The sequence below is a fragment of the Cupressus sempervirens genome, chromosome 5 (genome assembly GCF_028749045.1).
Source record: "Cupressus sempervirens isolate cs-2001-9-10 chromosome 5, ASM2874904v1, whole genome shotgun sequence".
Lineage (NCBI taxonomy): Eukaryota > Viridiplantae > Streptophyta > Pinopsida > Cupressales > Cupressaceae > Cupressus > Cupressus sempervirens.
In genome coordinates this window covers 973,424,765-973,448,931 of record NC_143122.1, presented here as the reverse complement: position 1 = coordinate 973,448,931, position 24,167 = coordinate 973,424,765, and the positions used below count along the sequence as shown (strand labels likewise).

The following is a 24,167-nucleotide window of genomic DNA, read 5'->3' as shown; positions in this document are numbered from 1 at the left end:
GAAAAGTATAAAGACTATGGGCTTAACCCTTGCACCCTTCAAAGGTGCAAGTGCTAGTTGTATTTATCCTTGCATGACAAAAGACTATATATTGCTCATTTTCCCTTTGTCTTGTAGGTTTTGATGGAGTACATGTGTGAAATGATGGGATTACATATATTTTCAAAATCGTCCATCATGTGGACCCAAACATCTTTTCATATGTATAAAAGTTATTTTTATGGATGTTTAGACGATGAGCATGGTTTGCCAGCAAGGGCACAAAGCCCATTAGCTCATTTGCCCAACAATTTTAGCTACTCCATACAAGAGCAGAAATCTATAGGTTGAAGCATCTTCAAATAAGAGACAAAGAACAAGGGGTGCCCATTCCATTCACCTAGGGCACAATGTCAGCCTCATCCTTTATAATGTCAGAGTCTTGCAATCACCATTTAGTTTTGTCTATTTTACGAGAATGCCTCAATGCAAATACTATCAAAAAATGATGAACTTGTACATGGAGTTGTTCTTATTGGCCTATGTTACTTCTCATCCCCATCTGGACACATTCCTATAGATATTCCCGACTTTTCCATGTACAACAATTTTCAATATATTCATTCTTGTCCCTCTACAACAATTATCATTATATTCATCCCTGTCCCTTTATTATTCCCATCAATATTCTTTTACTAAATATTTTATTTCCACCTTAATTCTACAATCTTTTTCCCTGAGTCAATCTCACAAGTGTGGAAGCAATCCCACACCCATGAATCTAACCCGTAAAATTGAATATTCAAACTCAAACTATTGACCAACTCTAGCACATTGCTCTCCTGTCTAGTGTGTAAACACACATTATTGCATGATTTAATACTCTCTGCGTTTGTATTTCAAAACGTTCAATTGCATCATCTGAATCCACGCAGTCATTGAAAGACGCATTCATATCTTAAAAAGGAGCACACTAAGAATACTTAAATTGGATCACCTATAAAGAATCTACTTTTGTGTTGCATCTCTAGACAATTTTTGCATGTCTAAAGATCAGTCTCAATTATTTGAACAACTAAAACTGGTACTACCAATCGGGTATACCTAGAAGAACATGACCATTGTGATACAATTATCTATCCCATGTGTTTTTAAACATCACTAATTCTTAAAATTTAGTGACTTCAGAGGGAAACAAAAGCGTATGAGTGCATGATTAGCAAGATTCGTTCTATAGGTCAACAAATATATTTGCACATTCAGAAGTGAGAAAACCTCAAGTTTAATCTATTGAAGGGTACAATTCTGGTCAACATTCAGAATGAAAAGCATTAATAAATTACCTATTCATGTGAGACTTATAGACTTCAGTGCCTACATCAGAAATATCTGTAACAACATTCCTAAGATTCAAGCATCTTAGCCCCCTTTACGTTTAATTACTTACAATTGTTTAGCCTTAAAAAAGGTTGTTTACCTTTTTCAAATATTTCCAGTTTTTAAGAGAACAATATCAATTTCCCCTGGTTACATCAAATAATAATTTATCAAAGAATTGATAAACAATCAAGTGACAATGTTACTATAAAACAGATTTAATTGTAAATATCCCAGTACAATGCCAAATTCAATTAATCAAAATAAATTCTGAAAATTGCATAGTTTGTACTACTGAAGAGGTTTTGATTGAATATTTCAAATTGAATGAAAAGTAACAAAATAATTATGAAATAAAATATGTAAATAAGTGACTAAGATTTTATTAAATGTAATGCTTGCACCATCTTGTCTACAACTTTTAGAAGAAAAAACAATTGTATACTATCTTATACAAAAATATATTCACATTATGGCCAAAATATCTTTGATATTTTTATAAATGTTAAAAGAGGCGAAAACTAATCCAACTCCTTGGAACCAGGCAGCATCACAGTAGAATCAAGGGCTGATGCATTAGAATTCAGTTGACGTAAGTTACAGTTTTAGTTCATTGTATTTCTTAATATTTAGTAGTACATCATATATAATCCATGGAAAGCTGATCAAACGGTTTTCAGACCAAAACTTTGAGTGGTAAGTGACATGATACCAAGCAGACGCAATAGCAGCATCATTCTGGTGCACTTGGCAGCTGTCATGAAACCATCCCCTGGCTTCAGTACGAAGGGACCTCACTGCCACCATAACTTTCTCCTTGATGTCACCATATCTCTTCTTCTCTTTGTCAAAGAACTTAGAGAACAAGCTAATGTTTCCACTCACAATTTCTGCTTCACTTTGTACACCATAGTGTTCCATCAATGTGGCTAACTTAGTGTCATACCAACTTTTATGCATCAATGCATCTTCAACATACTTCTCAAATCCTTCAACTTCTAGATCCTTGTCATATGCTTTATGGACATCTTCTCTTGTAGATATTGACACACCGTAGCTCTCTTTTGCTATGTCCTTCACTGCTCTATAAAGCTTACCGAGAACTCCAGTAGATATATACATGGGCTTATCGTCTTTCTCCATGAAATCTGGATATTCCTTTGGGAAAAGGGATAGAGGCATCTCTGCTGGTATGCCTGTCTTTGGGAAATCAACTGCCTTGGATTGAAGCCTTGCCAAAAGTTGGCATTTCTGACTTCGTGCCTTGTTTGGTTCTTTGTCAGCATACACTACATGTGTATTTGCTATAACACCTAAGCTATCATTAAGCATATAGTTTACAAAATATTCTTGTATTTCCTGCATCACAAAGTCACAGATGAGATCAGTTGTGATTCTAAAAATCAATATGCATTAGGCATCATCTACGCTGACTTTCAATATCTAAGGTATATATAAGCAGCAAGTTTATGTTACAGTTTCATGTTAGGTATTTTCTACCTAATACTGATATCTTGTAAAGACCTTAAGGTCCATATGATATAACTCTTTGTTTTTTACTTTGAACTATCATATTCAGAAACAAACTGATTGCACAATATAGACTCCGGAGAAGAAAATGCAAGGTACACCAAATTGCTTATAAATCATTCAGATAGTTAATATTACTAGACAGATTCAGAGCACCAATAAACAAGTTCAAGATAGAAGTTGCAAGTTCAGGAATATAACGTATATAGAACTGATATAGCATCTCTTAACAGCAACAGTTAAGCTTACAGATTACACAGATCTCTTTGGGGTTTCATCCCAAGATCCAATGTGCTCAAGGGAACAAACAGAATAAATATGGTGCTGGGTATGAACACACTGGTTGGTGGGTTAGGGGCTGTGTCCTTTGTAACATGGCCACTGCCTTCCTCACTTGGGCACTGAGACTGTCGCCTCAACTCCCACCTGCTCAGAGGAGAAAACAAAATATTCGGCATACCAAAAACAAAGTAGAGTCTTCAATATATACCCAATTGGGGTGGTACATTAACTGAAGTGTAAGGCAAGTAAACAATCTGATTGAATTCAGCGAAGAGATGTCAATCTGTGGAGATGCAAAACATATTTAGCAGAGATTTGGCTGAAGTTAGTAGAAGCTTCCAGTTTACAAATTGTGACAGACAGTTGGCACATGGTCAGCACATAGCTGTTGAAGAAAAACCTTACAGTCCCTAGAAGTCAAAGAAACAAATCTGATATCTTCAAGAAGTCGGTTGACACTAAGAGACAAGGAAACAAGATTGATTTCTCCACAAAAAGACAAGAGTGTGTAGGTAGCAGCCAGCACCACCATCCAGGTGGCTCCATTTCACGGGTTCATCGCAGTCCTCCCATCCTCTGATTGCTTCACCTCAAACAATTGCCGGTTCAATTCCTAATTCACTTCAATTCAATGTTGTTCCGCTATCCTGGGTACTGTTCTTGTGGATTCTCCGATTATCTAGACATTATCATGCACAGACTTGAAAGAGCGCTATGTAAATGTTCAGAATCTGCTATAAATGACATCACAGTGACGTTAGCTCCTTTCCCCTAATTCTCAGGTGGTGTTGTGCATTTCACCTGAGACACTGCTTCTTCCAATTCCAAATTGTTGAATCTCTCTGATAGCCAATAATTTGTGCCCCCTAATTTGGCAGGCAGAAAATTCATATTGTTCTCTCCATTCAATTTCTGTTCTCTAAATAGAAATTGGTCCTTTGTTGTGTGTTTATCAATTTTCAATATATATGCCTGCAATATTATTTCTAATACAAAATACCCATCCAAAACCCTCACCCCATGGCGTTGACTTCACATCGCTTTCTCCACTTTCAAGAACTGTCTTGGATCAAACTATCAGATCGTGACTTAATTGGCACAGAGATTGTTTCCTGTTATAACCAATCAGCAATAACAGTTGCCACAGCAATGCTAACACTTTCCTCCATTAATTGTTCACCCAATGGGTTAATTGAAAATCTCAGAATATAGACTCATTTCTCTATCTCTGCCAAACAATTCTTTTTGTTCCCAATTGCCAATTGTAAAATTATCAACTCCAAAATCTGAATACTCAGTTTTCATGATAATGTCATCTTTGTTTTCTTATTCATAGACCTTGTTCAATATACGCCCCTATCAGTGTTACACAATTAACTATTCCATTTCTCCTTGTAAGTAGGCTCCGTATAAATGTTTGTAGAACAACATAATTAGAAAAAAGATGGATCCTAAAAAAGCTTAGGAATTTGCTCCATATTTGGCAAAGCATTCAATATCCAGTTATTGCAATCATAACTTGTTGATGTGAGTTTTGTATCACTACATAACATATTAGCAATTGAATATCTGATACGGAGTATCAAACACACAATTCCTCTCTTGAAAAGTTAGTGCTCATGGGATATGAGAATAAGTCCAATGTTCCTTACACTTGTGGATACTCGCTTAGTTTTATCGATGTGATTTGCTGGTAATCATGTAGGCAGCCTTATGCAAATTGTTGAGGATGACTTGGACTTTGGTGGGAAGATGGAGATGGTGATTCGGTGTGAATGCTAGATGGTGTTGACGGAGAAGGTGATGATGATGGAGGGTGAATGTTTCTCATGACTTACGCTCCTCTAACTTTCTTCTTCAAAATTCTAACTCCCAAACTACTTGCTATTCTACTCCTACTCCTATGGATGGAAGATTAGCAAATGGACAGGGATCGAACCTAATGAAAGTTAACCAGCGGCTCCACCTCCATAGATGCAATGATTCAAAGGAAAAATAAACTAGTTTGCCACACAAGGCTTCCCAACAAGCCGCTAGGATGCTAGTGGTCTAGTATTGATCCCTATCAAACATCTACCAATGCTACCATGCAACTATTCATCTACTTTACTCCTACTTAGCAACTTGAAATACAATCAACTTTAACAACTTGAAAGGAAATTTTACTCTACCTATTTGGAAGTAGAAACCATGAAATAATACCAAAGGCTCTTAATCACCATGCAAGTCACAACAATGAGAAAGAAATAGCAAATTTTGGCATTATCTTTGCAACAATTTTCTCTGACCATTACAAATGAGAGCAAATGGCCTTATATAGAGGCCAAAATGTACAACCGACAGTAGAGATAAAGAGGCAAAACCGACGATCCAAATTGAATCCTAGAAACCCTAATTAGGGTTGCCACCCCATCGGCCAATGAGAAGACGCCACCTCGTCAATGGACCAAAGTGACCCTTCTAGACCCTTCTCTAGCCTTGGCATCTCACTTATAAAGTGTGAGATGCAACAAGCTTCAGGCATAGAGAACTAACAAATGTCCTTTTACAAAAGGTATTTACACTTTGTACAAAAACTTTGTGTAACAGAAAGTTAATACATCAAGTAATTCTTTGGTAGGTCCCATTTCCGTTACATCTTCACAAGCTATTGGTTCTTTGGTTGGCCACCACTATTTTGAATCTTCAGCATATGCAGCTACTATACTGGCCAATGATGAATCTTGTTGTGGTATTTGCAAATCAATTTCTACCCGAGGGTTTTCACTATTTTCATCCTGAACTGACAAAACTACTTTTACTCTTGTTTGTTCCTCTGTCATGCCCACATCCTGGGCCTCTGAACCTATAACTGAAATTGATTGCTGACCTTTATCCTCATCCTCTCTCTGATCTGGTGCTATTATATCAACAATCTGTACTTCATCCTCCTGCACTTCATCATCATCTGTTTCAGCTTCTTCAAATTGACCTTCTGCTAGTTCTTCTCTGTAACTCTGCAATGTTTTGAGTGCAGAAAGAAATTGTTTCACGTTTCAATCAACCACAGCACCAATTTCTCGCCAATTTCGTCCACTTCAAAAGCTTGAAATCTTGTTCGCGTAAGATGGAAATGACAAAATCTTCTACAATATAATCTATTTTTTGCTCACATGCGAAGCTTTCATTCCTCATTAATGAACTACAAGTGAAATAGAGTGGCGTTACCTTCCCTTTTCAAATTTGCACCATTGATCTTAGAAAATCCTACGATCCAGGAGTGAAAACGGGGATGACTCATCTTCCACTTGACATGCTGGCAGTCAAACCAATGAAAATTCTCCATATGTACTCTTCCTTCACTGTTGGCATTTCCAACTGGACCCACTAATCCTTGAGGACACGTGTCGCCGAGTTGCTATCTCACTATACATAAAGAGTGAGCATATTGCCTATGCGATATAGCGACAACCATTGATTTCATCTTGATCGAGCGGAGGACGTTTGATTCATTACTTAATACAAATGTGGTGGGCCCCCTATCCATTTGCTTTACTCGCTATGTCGCTATCCTTAACATTCGAGCAACTCTCCATAGCGATGAAGTGTAACATCAGGTTCTTTTACAACTACAAAATCAGCTAAATTTTAATATTCTAATTATCTGTTGAGATATATCTAAACTAATACTGAAGTTAATCTAAATTCTAATTCTATTTTAATTACTGAATTTCAAATTCATTCTAACGTTTGAAAATACTGAAATTTAACCCTGATCTAGATTATTGTAAAGAAAAACTGCAAACTATCATACTAAAAAGATTCAATTTATGATACATCTATTTACAGAGAAAGAATATTTCAGTTATATATATATTGCATAAAAGAAATAAAGAAACTTGAATAAAACAAAGATACGTATTGATTTACTTGAGAGATTTATCCAATTAATTGACCAAGCTTCGACTTTGGTGAGAGAAGAAGCATTAACGTAGGCTTAACCTCCCAACCGCGGACCTTTTACTTATCCCCACAAGTTCTAAATAAATAGAATGGCCCTCCCTACCCTGAGGTCAGGCTTGGGATGTTCATCGATCCAGTCATCGGAGTACTCAGGTGGGTTGAGGTCCCAACAGCTATTCGATTGAATAGCTGAAGTATTAGGACAACAACGCGATCATTTTGTTGTGGCATGTTTGCCCTTTTATTGCCCTGGCCAGGGATTTCAGAGGTGGGTTTTTATAACCCGATCTCCACCGCTCAGCTTGACAATTAATTATCAAAGTGGAATTACATGAGCTTTTCAAATTATTTTGTATAATATCAATTACTGATGTCTTTCTCGTTTTTCTTTTGTCAGATTCATCTACACCTCACACCATCAACAGATCTTTTGATTGGTGATTCCTCGGTGCCTGAATCTCTTACATCTTATATTTTTTCATAAGATTATGACTCTGCATGCTCAGAATTTCTTTGGTATTCAAAGTTGATCATTATTACTGGCTTTGATTGATTGGGACAGAACATTTCATGACACAGTTCTACAGATTTATGACATGGTTGACAATGGTATAGTTTTACAATCAAAAACATGGTTGAATGAAGTGGTAAGAACTAACAAAATAAGATGAGAACAAAAGTCTTACTACTTCCTTTATCGACACCATCATAAGTATCTACTACTTTTATTATTATTCATAGGTACAAGCTCTTTGTTGGTATTTTCTAATATGATGAGCACATGGTAACAGCAGGACCCTATTCAGTGCACCCAACTCTTACATTTAATATCAACTCGACCCAGAAATGGCAAAGAAAAACATGAATGAAAGAAGTTAAGAAGATTTATCATATCCTTACTTGGCTACGGATTCAATGTGCCCTGTTTTGAAAACTCTTCAATCTACCTGCAAATTCCACTGCTTAGTGATACGCAAGTAAGATCTCATTTCTGCTCAGTAGTATGATATCGCGCTAGGCAAAATTAAAGTTGCAGGTGATAACGTCTTTCAGAATAGACGATGATTCTTAACCGGGTTAAATGTATATGCCATATAAGAATCTTAGTCGGATAGAACAGGATTCATAGCAAAAAAAATAAAGAACAAACTCGGGTTGCAGAACATAGAGGCTCTGACACTATGGTGGAATCATAAACAGACGAAAATTGTTGTTACCGCCCGAAAACGACAAAGACCACATATAAATTGATATTGCACGGCTTTACAACTTCTACCGTTACAAAACTACAATGCGATTTGAATTTCCATCGATTGGAATATGAATTGTTGGAACAAAAGGTGGAAAAAGGTTTTATTAATATAATTTAATGTTATATTATTATTTTGGTTAAATTATAATTAAGTATATACAAGGTGACATTATTGTATTATAGATCTAATATAATAGTGCCACTTTGCAAATATTTAATTATGATTTTAATCAAAATAATGATATTACTATTAAATAAAGGTAAGAATTTTTGTATTTAGTTTTTAAAATCTTATATTATTTTTAGCTCATGTAACTTCCCACTTTGATATTTGTTGTCAAGCTTTAACAATTCTGCCATGGCGACTTTTGATCAAACCTGATATTCCTGATAACTAGGTCATATGATCATTCCATTTCCGTATGACCTCATTTCGTAATGTTCCCCTCCTTCTCGAGTCTTTATCCTGCAACCTTCAAAACAATCATTCTCGCCAAAACATCAATTTCATTATTCATAATTTGTTAAATAATATCGTTAGGAATTTCATCATAAATAATAACTGACTGAACAACGGCTAAAAAAAATATTTTCATGATCACAACGGCTAGAAACTATATTAACTTCACATGAACACAACGGCTAAAAACTATATATTCATTTAGTTCTTTAAATCGATGCAACGCCTTAAGATAATTGCTTCAATTTCACATGAACATGAATAAATAAAACAACGGCTATAACTACCATGATGGAACAACGACTAACTTCACTTGAACTTGAAAATTTATTCTGGTTCAACGACTAATTTTAACTAAGAGAAATTAGGGCAAAATTTGGGATGTAACATAAAGCGACAGCCGTAGATCTGAGCTTAATCTGAAGGTGAGGAAACTGCATTACATCCATATAACTATGGTGGGTCCCTTGGTCGCTATGTCGCATTGGGTAAACAGTGCACAACTTCTCATAGCGACTTGGCGATGATTGTTGATCTGATCTTGATCCAACGATTACAATCTTTCATCTGACTTCTGACTTGGGCGTGGGTCCATGCTACTAATGACGTGGGAAAGTCCTATCAAGCTGGTATATAACTTAATATTCTAATCCTAGCTGTAATACCATGTGATTTACATCCCACCACATGCACATTTTTAGGCTAGGTGCTATGTCGCTACCAGTGAGGTGCAAAGATTTTCCGATCGCGACATAGCGACCTTTGGTGTTCTCAAAACTTCTGGTGCATACGTGTTTCCAGCAAGATGCCACTATGTCCAGAAGATTGTGAGATTCATGTCTGACAAAGCAGATGTTTGGGACCCACCTCTTGGAATTGTTACCGCATTTCTGTTTTCTGTCAAGGCACTATGTCGCTAACGGTGGGATTCTTTCATTTTCCGACTGCGACATAGCGACCTCTTTAAGGCTTTAAAGATTCCAGCGCTAAGAATTTTTTTCCATTTTTGCCATCATTACCACAATCAATGCTTCTAACAAAGAAATAAAGTCACATGACCAAATTTAACGACAAGAATTTCGACACCCGTCCATTTCATAATCTCTCGTCTTTCTCAATTTCCGGCAAGGCGCTATGACACTACCGGCGAGATCCATTATTTTTCCGCAAATACAAACTAAATTTGGTGCCGGGAAAATCTCTACTTTTCAAACATGATTACAATAATTAATACCTTTGACATAGTAATAAAAGCACACGTCCATAATATCACTTTGGACTTTCATGGTCACTGGATTTTTCAAAAGTTGTCATCTGCTATACGCTATGTCGCTATCGATAAGATGTAAACTTTTTCCAATCGTGACATAACGACTCATCGAAAAAACTGGATTCTAGTGACGTCACTTGCACTTCGAAAAATCTCTACTTTTCAAACATGATTACAATAATTAATACCTTTGACATAGTAATAAAGCACACGTCCATAATATCACTTTGGACTTTCATGGTCACTGGATTTTTCAAAAGTTGTCATCTCCTATACGCTATGTCGCTATCGATAAGATGTAAACTTTTTCCAATCGTGACATAACGACTCATCGAAAAAACTGGATTCTAGTGACGTCACTTGCACTTCATTATATTTGGTTCCTTTTCCCATTCTGACAATTCTGACATGAAGCACGTGACTAAAACGTTTTGAAACAATGCAGTTTTCCGATTGTCGAGTCTCCACTTTACAACACCGCCAGTCAATTTCATGGCAATCACTATGTCACTATCATTAAAACACTTGCATCTTCACATAGCGACGATGTGATAGCCGTAGATTTTATAAAGATCAAATGGTGTGAAACAAAAAGGGTAAAAGGCACTTGGGGGCACAAAAGATTTAAACGGGTCAAGGAATATTCGAAATTTGAAAAGCTTCGCGCCCGAATATATTCAAAAAGAATGCAAGACTTAGGGTTTAATAGGTTTTTACTTAGGTTATTAAAATTGCAAGGCCAAAGAACCAAAAACCCTAGCAGGAAAACAATGGATTCAACTCTGATTTTTTTAAACCAAGACTAGAAGAAAATTACTTTGTAAAAGATCAGACCAACATTGGGGATGCTAAATGTTTCCATTTAATGAAAATATAACAATTAATGTCATTAAAATCGGATTTTGGCTAGCCAAAAGCCATTTTTCAACATTAAATTACCAATTTCATTAAAGGCTTAAAAATTTTCAAGGCAATTTTAATCCATTAAAGCCAATTTTTTGCAATTCAATTCAAATCGATTTTGCTAAGCAATTTTAGTTTTTGACAAAAATAAATCATCTCTAGAGTCTAAAATCGATTTTGCAATTTGATTTCATCTTCACAAAAGAAAATTTTTTTTCACCAAAAAAATTCAAGATTTTCCAAAAACTCAAATCTAACAAAATTTCACTTTTTGAAAATTATCCAAATTTACACAATTATATCCAAATTTTCAAAACAAATCGTCTAAGTACAAAATTTACAATTTTATCCTGCCAAGTGTTGTTCTTTGAAATTTGATGGCCTAAGGATAAAATTAGTCATTCTGGAAAATCAAGCTTAAAAGTGGGTGAATAATAAATCTAGCCCTCTCCCCTTTGGCCTGAAGGTGTTCAAGACTTAAAATTTTCAAAAAAAACTTGAATCAAATTTTTTTGGACAACTCAAAAATTTGCCAAGGCGATTAAAAAAGGGGGGTCCCCAAAGTTTTGGGGTGATGGTGCGAGAACCTCACAACATAACTTTCTCTTGAATTCAGATAGAGAGCATCTTCAACTACAAGGTTAGCTACAACCAAGGCTCCATAATTGAAAGATGCTTCATCCTTCTCATAGTCATCAATGGAGTCAGAATCAGGCGTATCAATTATTTTCTTCACTCTTTGATGACCATTTCTCGTAACGGCCTTCCTCTTCTTTGGCAGCCTTCTTACCTTTTTCCTCTAGAACATATTCTCTCAAAATCTTTATTCTTCTTAGACCTCCCCTCGGAGTTAGGGTCCAAAGCTTCTTGAGATGTTTGAAGCTTCATTAAGTCAAAGGTTATTGTAATTACAACTTCAGATGTCACTTTTCCAATGCAATAACGACCAGTGATTTTGGTGCTTTGCTTTGCATTGTCTGTAGATGATGCAGATTCCCAAGATTCAGTGATTATTTTCTATGATGAAGGGCTTGGTCTTTGAACTTAAGTTTGGAATCCCAGCTTTTGACATTGAGGTCAATGAAAAGGTGACAAAACAATTGTTGGGGCAATTGATGGAGCCAATTCAACTATGGATCTCTACTTCCAAACCACACTTGTATTATTAGGAAAACTGTCAAATATTTAAACAATTTCAAACCTTTTTTTTTTGTATTCTCTCCTTTATCTATCTTCCTAGCATGGTTGTCCCTTTGCAGAATGTTTGGGCATGTAACAAATGAGTAATTTTGAAGATAGAAACAAGTGTTTCCGAGTGTTAGGGTTTCTGGCAATGGTGCAGTGGTAACTGGTTTTGGTGGTGTGATGGCTTCTAAATCTGGCAAGGGCACTGGTTGCGGAAGCAATAAAAATGGTGCTAGGGCTTCTAGCAATAGTGCGGTGGTAACTGGTTCTAGTGGTGTGATGGCTTCTGAATCTGGCAAGGGCACTGGTTGTGGAAGTAGTAAAAAAAATGCTAGGGCTCCTGGCAATGGTGCGGTGTTTGCTGGCTTTGGTGGTGTGACTAGGACTGGTGTGACAGCTTCTGAATTTGGCAAGGGTGCTGGTTGTGGAAGCAATAACAATGGTGCTAGGGTTTCTGGCACTGGTGCAGTGGTAACTGGTTATGGTGGTGTGATCAGGATTGGTGTGATAGTTTCTGAATCTGGCAAGGGCGTTGGTGCTAGTGCTAGGGTTTCTAGAAATGGTGTGTTGGGTACTAACTTTGGTATTGTGCCTTCTGTATCTAGCAAGGGCACTGGTGTTGGTGCCAGGATTTCTAGTAATGGTGAGGTGGCTTCCGACACGAGTTCTGGTGTGGTGGTTGTCGATTTTGGTTCAGAATCTGGCAAGGGTACTTTTTCTGGTACTAGGATTTTTGGCATTGGTGTGGAGGTTGTTGGTTCTAGTGGTGTGATCAACACTAGTGTGTTAGCTGCTAAATCTGGGAAGGGCCTTGGTGTTGGTGCCAAGGTTTCTAATAATGGTGTGTTGGGTGTTGGTTTTGGTTTTGTGGCTTCTGAATCTGGCAAGGGTGTTGGTGTTGGTGCTAAGGTTTATGGTAATGATGCGGTGGCTTCCAATGCAGCAGATGTTAAGAAAGGGTTTTCATATGCTCAGTCCTTGTGCAAGGGTGGGGGTTTGGAAAAGGCCACAAAACCTTTTGTCTCTCTTCCAATCCCCACCTACAAGCCAATATCGCTTAATCTGAGGGATGAGTCTCTTGTAGAAATTGAGGAACATACTAGGGATCTCTCCAAGGATTCTATTATTTGTCATTTTAAGGGTTTTTGGCCCACTCTCTCGAAGCTCCATGCATGGATTTCGAAGCATTGGGATCCATTTATTACGGCTACTATTGAGATCTTCCCTTTGGTCAAAGGTTTCTTCATTGTTTCTTTTGTCAATTCTAAGGATAGGAAGGCCATTCTTTGTGAATAGGTCTTTTCTTGGGAGAACCACTTTCCTTTAATGGTTAAACCATGGCATCCAGATTTTAACCCTCAAAACCAAGTCTTTCCTCAAAATCCCAACTTGGGTAAGGCTTCCTAATCTTCCTCTTCATTTTTGGGTGAATTCTATTTTTATGGAAATTGGCAAGGCTTTAGGGGATTTCCGTATGGTTGACTCCCAATCTTTTGAGCATTTCCATTCTACTTATGCTAGGATTATGGTGGATATTGATGTTTCAAAAGGTCACCCAGCTGAGATTATTTTAAGTTATTCAAAGGGATCTTGGACTTAGTCGCTAGATTATGAGGGCCTAACTTTCAGGTGTAAAAAATGTTTCAATACTAGACATATGGCTACTAAGTGCGAGATTGGAAAATCTAGAAATAAACGACCCTCCTCTTGGTGGAAGGGTGCATTGGAGCAACATTATTTAGTAGTCAAAATATCTGCTCCGGTGGATGAGGTTTCTAGATTTGTAGAGTTGGGGGCTCCATCCTCTATATTGTAAGTTATTCCTTCTGGTCCTTCTCAATGGTGAATGCTTCTAATTCCAAGATGGATGCTCAAATTTCTTATGGGGTTGGTCCTTTATCTGTTGGTTATCTTGGATTCTTTCAGAAGGAGGATGAGACTATTGTTTCTAGTCAAGGTGTTAAATCCGGTGTTCTTGGTGTAGACTTGGTGTAGACTCTGGTCAAGGTCAATCTAGTGGTTTTGGTGTTGAGACTGCTAATTCTGGACAAGGTAAGATGTCTTGTGCTACGATTGTTGGATCTGGTTATTGTATATTTGCTAGCATTGGTAATGTTTCTTCTTTTGGTTCTAGTATTGGCACTTTCAGCTCTAGTGCTTGTAATTTTGCTACTATTGGAATTGGTAATCAGACTGCTGGTATTAGCTCCAATCTGATGGAAGAAGTGATGACAGTTGGTCCTTGTCAAAAGTTGGACGAGTTTCCCTCTATTTTGGATTCTCAGTTTTGGCAGTCTGAGGCTGTGATGGTGGAGGAGGGATGGACGACTGTTACCAGGAAAGGATCTAAAAAGACCCACCCTCAATTTGATATGAATTTACGCTTCCACAAAAAGGGAGTGAAAGGGAATTCTTAGTCCCCTTGTTGGTTGGCCAGTTAAGAGTTCCTGTTGGTTTCTTTTCTGGTTTTTTTTTGTTGGTGCTACTAGACATATAATGTTTTTCTATTGCAACTTGCTTCTGGTTTTTAGAACTTACTTGGGGTATCTGGTCCCTGTATAACCTTTGTTTGGATCCCTTTGGGATGTTTGGGCTTTCTCTGAATATCTTTTGTGTCTATGATGTGTAAAGGGGTTTCGGGTCCCCTCAAAACCTGTTTTTACCTTAATCTAAAACAAGTGTTTCAAAGTTATTTGGATCGTCAAAGAGGTCTATTTTCCCTGCTCACAATGCTCTCTTTTGAGTTTGCAAACAATATTTTTGTCTCCATGCATTTGTTCACCAGCAGCACTGCATCTTTCCTTTTCAAGGTTTGCTTCAGCTCTAAGATTGCTCATCTTTACTTTTCAGTCTTCCTTTGGTGACATCATTGTAGCTACTGAGAGGTAACAGAACCTTGACCCACTGCACCAAATCAAGTTTGTAACCTTTTGTGGGAGATCTTTCGACCACTTCAATCAGATTTGCATTGATGTCAATCTCAACCTTTGCTTTCACCAATTGTGTTTGTTTAACCTCTAGCTCTTTGTCAAACTATTTAGGATCTTCACCATCATTATCTTCAATTGTTGCAATTGGTCTTAATGGAAGCAAGATAATCCAAAGCCTCATAGATACACTAAACCCTAACATGTGGTGTACACTATTTACATTTATCAATTCAGGGCCAAAAGAAAGGTTAATCACATAAATGGCATGATACACAATTTTGCCACTATAATGCAGTCAGCCAAGGAAGAAAAGCAAAAACAATTCATCCAGGTTCCTCTGCCACTATCTATACACTTCATCTTCCTTGATTTTTCTCAGGTAAGTGTACATCCATAGATTGAAGATCCACATACAAATAGCCCTCTTTAAATGGAGTATTTTTATGTGAAAAACTCTTCATCACTTTAGCCATCTAATGAACCAAGGGCATTTTCCCATGTAACAATTCCAATACTTAAACAAGAGCAATGCTATCAGTGCTTATCAATGCTCCATTTATAATGCAGTTGCTCGGAGACACCATAAGTTGATTGGTAGTGGCTCTAGTGGTTGCAATAGTCCAGCATTTTGGCATTTAAGTGTTGACGTAGTACAAAGCAAGAGAATCCCCAAAGGGGATGTCCTAACCCCCAGAAAATAACCACACAACAGAAACACAACACAAGATATAAGATCTACTACCAAACACAATTCTTTATTCACAAAACAACTGATTACATGCAATGTGTCGGGCTGTAAGGCCTTCCCGATTACGGCCAAATACAAAGAAAGTAACAATTCTGCAAGATCCCTCAAGATCTAATCCAAACCCTAGCTAGCCCAGATCTGTAGCACCACAGCACTCTAGTAGAAACCACCAAGCAAGATGTAAACTTATGCTCACAAGCCACCAAGCAATCTCTTTGTTTCCCAAACCACAGCTACTAGCTCTTCTCAAACTTTGCTCCTTTTCCACATCCTCTTCTCCAAGCTGGATGATTATGACTTAAGACTCCACAAGACCCCTTACTTATACCCAACTAAGCCACAAGTTGGCCTAGAAAGTTGAAATTAAATAAACCCTTACATTAAATACATGTTGAGCCACAAGTCGTCTTACAACCGATATTAAATACCAAATGCCTTAGAAGGCTTACAACACTCATTAAATGCACCTAGAACAAATAACCAAGACCCAAATAGGTCCACACAAACTCCCACAATCGATTTATGTCACAATCTCACGCCAAACACATTAAATGCTCCAAGTCGATTGATCAAATCCACAAGAACTCTGTTCAACAAGCCCAAACTGTCGAGCACCAACAACCACTAGCCAAACACTATCAAGTTATTGCAAGCATTGCCGAGCAACATATAGTGTAGATACCAAGCAAGCCTTCAACAACCGAGCTCGCTTAGTGACTGAGCTACTCAGCCAACACTACACCCAATAACAGTCGAGGACCACTCCTTTGGTGACCAAGTCCTCAACTCCAAAGCCAAAATCCCTCCAACATGGAGGATTGTCAACTACCCTAGGATACTTTGCATTAGACACCCAACGTGCAAAAAGATGTTCTCAGTAGCTGGATGAACATCTTCTGGGATTCAGCACATAAATCTCTCACTGTTTCTTCACATACATGTCCTCCAAGTCTTCGACTTGCACACTCTTTCCCTTGTTCCACTTTTGCTTCTTCACATCCATCCTTAGTGTGCCTCAGGTTTTTCTTTCCATGCTGATCTCTAACCCTCTTAGAATCCTTCAACTCAACTCAGCTACCAATACTCAGGTTCCTTCTACCAAGTTCTTCATTCTACAAAGGAATCAAGGAATGCTTCCTACCACCTTTCTCAATTGTAATCACATTCTTAACACAATCATGCATAGTCCCACTGTAATCATACTGCCAAGGTCTACCAAGCAATATGTGGCAACTATTCATGTCCACAATATCACACAACACTTGATCCTTGTACTGCCCAATCTTAAAATCAACAAGACACGGCTCCCTCACTTCCAAAGCATGATCATCTTGCAACCAACCAATCCTATAAGGGCAAGGATGTCTCATTCTCTTCAAACCAAGTTTCTAAATCATCTCCTCAACAACAAGGTTATCTGTACTACCACCATGCACAATCACATTGCAAATTTTACCACCAAACTTACGAGTCCTGAACAAATTGAGCCTTTGGCTAGATTCCAGTGTCCTCTTACCAAACAGTACTCGTCGAGCCAACAAGTTCTCTCGTTCCTCAGAGGTTCAATGATCGAGCCTACAGCTCTACCATCACTAGCCCTCTATGAACACTCATAAGCTCTATGTCCTTCACCACAACAAAAACAATTACCTTTAAATTCACCTCTACGTGTCCTCTTCCTTGGCTCAATAGGTTTGGGTTCATCTTCTACACCTGGTTTATCCTTTGCTGAGTGGTCTTGCTTCTCTTTCCGTCAGGAACTTCCTTGATTTCTCTTCAACTTATCTTCTACCTTCAAAGCATACTGATAAGCATCCTCAACCGATCAATTTTCAGCATACCAACCTCATCCCGAATATTGAATCTCAAGCCATTAATGTACCAAGCTACCTTCTCCTTAGACAATTCTCTATGCCCAAACCAAATAGTCAGCTTGTAGAACTCCTCGGTACAATCCTTCACAGACATATCCTTTTGCTTCAAATTCTGCAACTTCTTAAACTACTCAAGTTCATAATCAAAAGGAATGAATTTAGCCTTCAGTTTTGTCACCATCAATCTCCAACGAATGATCTTCATTTCACCTTCCTCTCTTCTCTATCTCTTTGCAATTCTTTCCACCAAAGAGCAGCATGCCCTTTCAACTTAGTCTGTGCCAACCTTACTCTAAGTGGATCTCCAATATCCTCTAACTCAAAGTAGTCTTCCAATTCACCAATCCAATCAATCAGGTCTTCAGGATTCAAAGTACCTAAGAAATTAGAACCTTCATTTTATGCTTCAGCTTCAACTAAGATCTAGATCTAGCAAACTGACTAGACCTATCTCCATAGGTCTCTCCACACGATCAGTTTTGTCCTCACCAATTGATCCAGCAACCTCGAAGTCTTCAGGTGCTTCCTCATAACCATCTTCAATACCCATATGCCAAGGTACACCAACAATAGCCCTCATGATCTCATTCTTCATCAACTCCATCTCAGATCTGAAATCTATTTTAACCTTCTCTGAGATCCTCGTTTCCACAACATCACAGAGATCTTCAATCAACCTAGGGTCCAATCTTCTCAGAGGTATCTTCCAAGATCTTCGCAAACCCTATGCAATAAATCCACAAGATCAATTAGATCCCCGCTCTGATAGTCTTCCAATTCACCAATCCAATCAATCAGATCTTCAGGATTCAAAGTACCTAAGAAATTAGAAACCTCCATTTTATGCTTCAGCTTCAACTGAGATCCAGATCTAGCAAACCGACTAGACCTATCTCCCATAGGTCTCTCCACACAATCAATTTTGTCCTCACCACTTGATCCAGCAACCTCGAAGTCTTCAGGTGCTTCCTCATAACCATCTTCAGTACCCACATGCTAAGGTACACCAGCAATAGCCCTCATGATCTCATTCTTCATCGACTCCATCTCAGATCTGAAATCTATTTTAAACTTGTCTAAAATCCTCGCTTCCACAACATCACAGAGATCTTCAATCACCCTAGAGTCCAATCTTCTCAGAGGCATCTTCCAAGATCTTTGCAAACCCTATGCAATAAATCCACAAGATCAATCAAATCCCCGCTTTGATAGTCTTCCAATTCACCAATCCAATCAATCAAATCTTTGGGATTCAAAGTACCTAAGAAATTAGAAACCTCCATTTTATGCTTTAGCTACAACTGAGATCCAAATCTAGCAAACTGACCAGACCTATCTCCCATAGGTCTCTCCACATGATTAGTTTTGTCCTCACCACTCGATCCAGCAACCTTGAAGTCTTCAGGTGCTTCCTCATAACCATCTTCAATACCCACATGCCAAGGTACACTAACAATAGCCGTCATGATCTCTTTCTTCATCGACTCCATCTCAGATCTAAAATCTGTTTTAACCTTCTCTGAGATCCTAACTTCCACACAATCACAGAGATCTTCAATCACCCTAGCATCCAATCTTCTCGAAGGCAACTTCCAAGATCTTCACAAACCCTATGCAATAAATCCACAAGATCAATCAAATCCCCGCTCTGATAATCTTCACCCCAAGTCCTGGTGTAAACTACTTGAACTTCGATGAACTAAACCTAGCTTTGATACCACTTGACGCAGTGCAAGGCAGGAGAATCCCCAAAGGAGAAGTCCTAGCCCCCAGAAAATAACCACATAGCGGAAACACAACACAAGATATAAGATCTGCTACCAAACACAATTTTGTATTCATAAAACAACTGATTACATGCAATGTGTCCGGCTATAAGGCCTTCCTGGTTACAGCAAAAAACAAAGCAAGTAATAGTTCAGCAAGATCCCTCAAGATCCAATCCAATCCCTAGCTACTCTAGATTTGTAGCACCACAACACTCTAGTAAACACCTCCAAGCAAGATCTAAACTTGTGCTCACAAGCCACCAAGCAATCTCTTTGTTTCCCAAGCTGCAGCTATTAGCACTTCTCAAACTTCGCTCCTCTTCCACATCCTCTTCTCCAAGCTAGATGATTATGACTTAAGACTCCACAAGACCCCTTACTTATACCCAACTAAGCCACAAGTCGGCCTAGAAAGTTACAAATTAAATAAACCCTTATATTAAATACATGTTGAGCCACAAGCCGGCCTACAGCAGATATTAAATACCAAATGCCTTAGAAGGCTTACAACACTCATTAAATAGGTGTTGTCTACGGTGCAACATATATGCACCATTATTCAATGGAAATATAAAAGACTTCCACTATTTAACACTGGCTAGGGGTGCATATATGTTGCCCCATAGCCACTGGTCATTAGATACACCTAGAACAAATAACCAAGACCCAAATAGGTCCACACAAACTCGCACGATCGATCCATGTCACGAACTCACGCCACATGCATTAAATGCTCCAAGTTGATTGATCAAATCTGCAAGAACTCTGTTCGGCAAGCCCAAATTGTCGAGCGTCAACAACCACCAGCCAAGCACTGTCGAGCTTCTTCAAGCATTGCCAAGCAAGCCTTCAGCGACCAAGCTCCTTCAGTGACTGAGCTCCTCGACCAACACTACACCCAGTAACGACCGAGCACCACTCCTTTGGTGACCAAGTCCTCAACTCCAAAGCCAAAATCTCTCCCACATGCATGATTGCCAACTACCCTAGGATGCTCCTACATCAAGTGTGAATCCTGCACTGCAGATGCAAACAGACAGCTTCCAATGGACAATTCAATGCTCTACCTACAGTAAACAGGTATTGGAAACAGGATAGGCGGGCATACAGTAGAAGGAGAATAAGGTATATCCAGAAGGGCTTCCACTAAAAGCCTCCTTCGAGCTGGTTCAATCAGAATTGCAGATATGGGAGAAGATTTTTAGGCAGACCTGATAGTACACTATCATTTATGTATGCTGCAAAGCCCTTAAAATTGTGAGGTTGTCACACCATCAACCCATTGCAAATGGTGACCCCCTCTTTTTGCTTTGGCAGTAGTAAGTAGTGGTCCAAGGTGATCATAGTTGGTAGCAAATTTTTGCATCTCCAAATCTTAGAGATGAGTTTGGGCAACATTGCTAATTTAGGAGTCAATCCAATGGTCCCATCTCTGCAAGATAGTAGAGAGATGATGAAGAGGAATAAGGTTGGAGTACAGACAGCATGAACGCTAAAAGGAGATATGACCAAGACATGAAGTGGGGAGTTGAAATGAAGACAATTTGAAGGGACATTAATGAGGGGAGTCAGAAATGAAATTGAAATCAAGATAAAATCAGAGTTGGAAAAATGAAAATGGAGAACTTAACATGCAGGTCTGAGGCAAAATTGAGGGAAAATGATTTAAAAGGGGCAATTTTTTCTTTACGTAAACAAGAACTTGGATTTCAAAGGGAAGAAAGCGCACTTAAGAAAAATTCTCACCCTTTGAAATAGTCAAAAGAGCATGGTGGAATCTATTCCCCCTCTCAAGATTCCCAATCTCAGCAACATTGTGCAATCCACTCCTCTCAAGATTTCCAATCCTAACAACATCATGGAATCCACACCTCCCTTAGGATTCCCAATCCTGACAACCCCTCAATTTCCACCCAAGATAAGGTCTCCAATCAAGTAAAATGACAGATCCCAGTTTTAATTAATGAAAGAAACCAGGATGAATGGGTGGAAGGGTGAATCAAGCAAAGTTCTGTCTTGTAGTCAGAATTTGAGGAGCAGATCCGATGAAAATTAGATTAATGAAGAAGGAAGAAATTGTGGAAAATGAAGTCTACGACACGAAAGGTAAACAACGGGCAATGAATTTATTGTTTTAGGAGTTCCCATGCAAAGGGAGTAGTTCTGATAGCATGGTGGAATGCACTACCCACTCAGGATTTCCAGTCCCAACAGTGTGGTGGAATCCACTCCCCTCTCAGGATTCCTAGTCCCAACAGACCTCAAATTTCTACTCCTAATTAAACAAAAATTTGAATCCCTCATAATTCTTATCATAAGTTGAGGTGATTTCAAGCTGCAGTAAAACTCAATCTCCTTTATATACAAAGAGATACAAAATCAGACTTCAAACTTGGAGGAATTCATGATTAAGGATCAGATCTCAAGACAAGAAAGTGAATGAAAATTGAATTTTAGGCAAGTTTCAATCAATAAATGATGAAAATCAGAATGAAAAAATATGAGGATGAACCTCAATGACAAACTTGAAGTCATTAAATATGAATGGAGGAGGCTAAGAAAATGAATAAATCAAGTCCAGAATTGGGGAAGTCCCGACAACATGGTCGAATCCACTCCCCTCTCTGGAGTTGTCTTAAAAACACCCGAATTTCTACACTCCAATTTTGATCCAACTTCAGTTTTATATTGCTTCTTCCATGGAAATATGAGTATTTCAACGCATAAATAAGAACTCATCAAAACAAGCCTGATTAAAGTGAGTCAAAAGATCAAAATCTCTATGAGAAATATAAAAATCTGGCCTTGAACCAAAGAAAATTCATGATCAAAGTGTCATTTGCCTCCTTATTTCCTCAGAAGCCAATGCGGGCTTCCTGGCTGCAGAGGCGGAAACGGAAGTGGACGAATGCGGATGCTAGAGTGGATGTGGGCAGAAGCTGGCAATGGCTTCCACCCACCTCTGACTGGCTGGGAGCGGCTTCTGGCCGGTATCATATGTCTAACAGTCACTTGAAAAAAATTGAGCACAACTTACAGGCAAGAATAAGATCTTGTAGTCTTAGTCAGGAACTCTAGACTTATATAGAACAAATAGTCAAGGTACTGGAAGACCAAATACAGAGAGTCCACTTGTCAAACTTACTGGCCAAATATGCAAACACAAATGTCAAAAACCCTTGAACCCTGAGATAAAACAGGATTTAGATAGATGTTCTAAACAATAAAAGTGTCTTCAGTATTTGATGGTAAACAAGTGGTACAGGGTTCAAGTATTGTGAAGGTAAGGCAACATCTATAACATTGAGGCCTACAGCCCATTTGGACTCAAAACACATTGCAACTATGTATGCAATCTGTTGTATAATAATCCAACCCTGACTTCTTGACTTCATATGCTGATGCGCTGTTTTGCAAATACCCATGGAGCATTGTCCCTCATCTCAATCAAAAAATACAGGTCAGGATTTTGTAATTGTGATGATTTGCTGATTTGCATTTGAGTCATGAACATAGACGGATGTGACATGTTTTATAATTTTATTGAATGTTTGGATTTCAATTTTAATGTGTACTGGTGAAGTATCATACAATCATACTAAGTCACAAGGTTCGAGTTCGAGTTCGAATGCGACAACCATGAAGTTCGGATGAAGTTCGCGAGGTCAAAAAAATTCGCCTTATATATTTTTTAAATATATATATATATAAGTAATTATAGTAAATTAATGAATAATAATAGCTGAACATACAAAATATTAATATCTAATAAAATACATAAACAAAATATACATGAAACATTAATGTTTTCCTAATAAAAATATTTTGCTATTGATAAAAGAAAAATATTAATATTTTACTAAAAAAATACATAAACAAAATATATATTAAATATTAATGTTTTTCTAATATAAAAATATATATATTTTACTATTGATAAAGAAATAAAAAAAACACATACATAATAATAACAATATAAACTACATTATAATAGCAATATAAACAAAATTATTGTAATTTCAACCGAAACATCAAATGAAATAAAAAATTTAGAAATGACGACCAAGGCTTGTTCATCGCCGCTAAAGATCATTGAGAACCTAGGAAAAAATATTTGTTGAAGTCAAAATAAGATGGAAGAGTAATCGCAAACTGCAATCAATGGCGGGTTGGGGAGGAGAATCGTGAAACCACCCTCTTTCTTGTCTGTGCGTTGGCTAAAACCCCCGCTCTTTCCCGTTCACGCGTCAGACAAAGCAGCTGACAGTGAGAAACTTTTAAACAAACCAAATACAGTTGTTTTAACACAAATTTGTTACGAATTTTATCGAACTTTTATGAACCCCTGAATATTCAATGGATTTCAAACTTCATCTTTGAAGTTCACCAAACCCTATGACTTAGCTATCATATATATATATATATATACACATCTATATGCATCCGCACCCCCCCAAAAAAAAATCGTGCACCCACTTCTTGCATCCATATCCAAATCCACATCTGAATCGGTAACTAAGCTTATTTCAATAAGAATTCTTGATCCAATTGATTTAGTGTAAGAGAAAAGTTCATCTAAAACAAATCTAGATGCAATTTCACATCATGTAAGTTTTCAAATTACCTTAATATCATTTATACTTATCCTTTTGTGAGCTTAATAAAA

The 24,167-nt window shown here is 37.9% G+C and overlaps 1 protein-coding gene across 2 annotated transcripts in view; it reads right to left on the bottom strand.

Moving 5' to 3' along the window:
• Positions 1 to 1,717: 1,717 nt before the first annotated feature.
• LOC149559194 (putative RNA-dependent RNA polymerase 1) overlaps positions 1,718 to 24,167 on the bottom strand; it is a 42,357-nt gene continuing 19,907 nt past the window's right edge. For both annotated transcript variants that reach the window (XM_089833122.1, XM_089833123.1), the window contains one exon: positions 1,718 to 2,715. In XM_089833122.1, the coding sequence (XP_089689248.1) occupies positions 1,954 to 2,715 (762 nt within the window). In that variant the 3' untranslated portion in view covers positions 1,718 to 1,953. The remainder of the gene's footprint in view (positions 2,716 to 24,167) is intronic.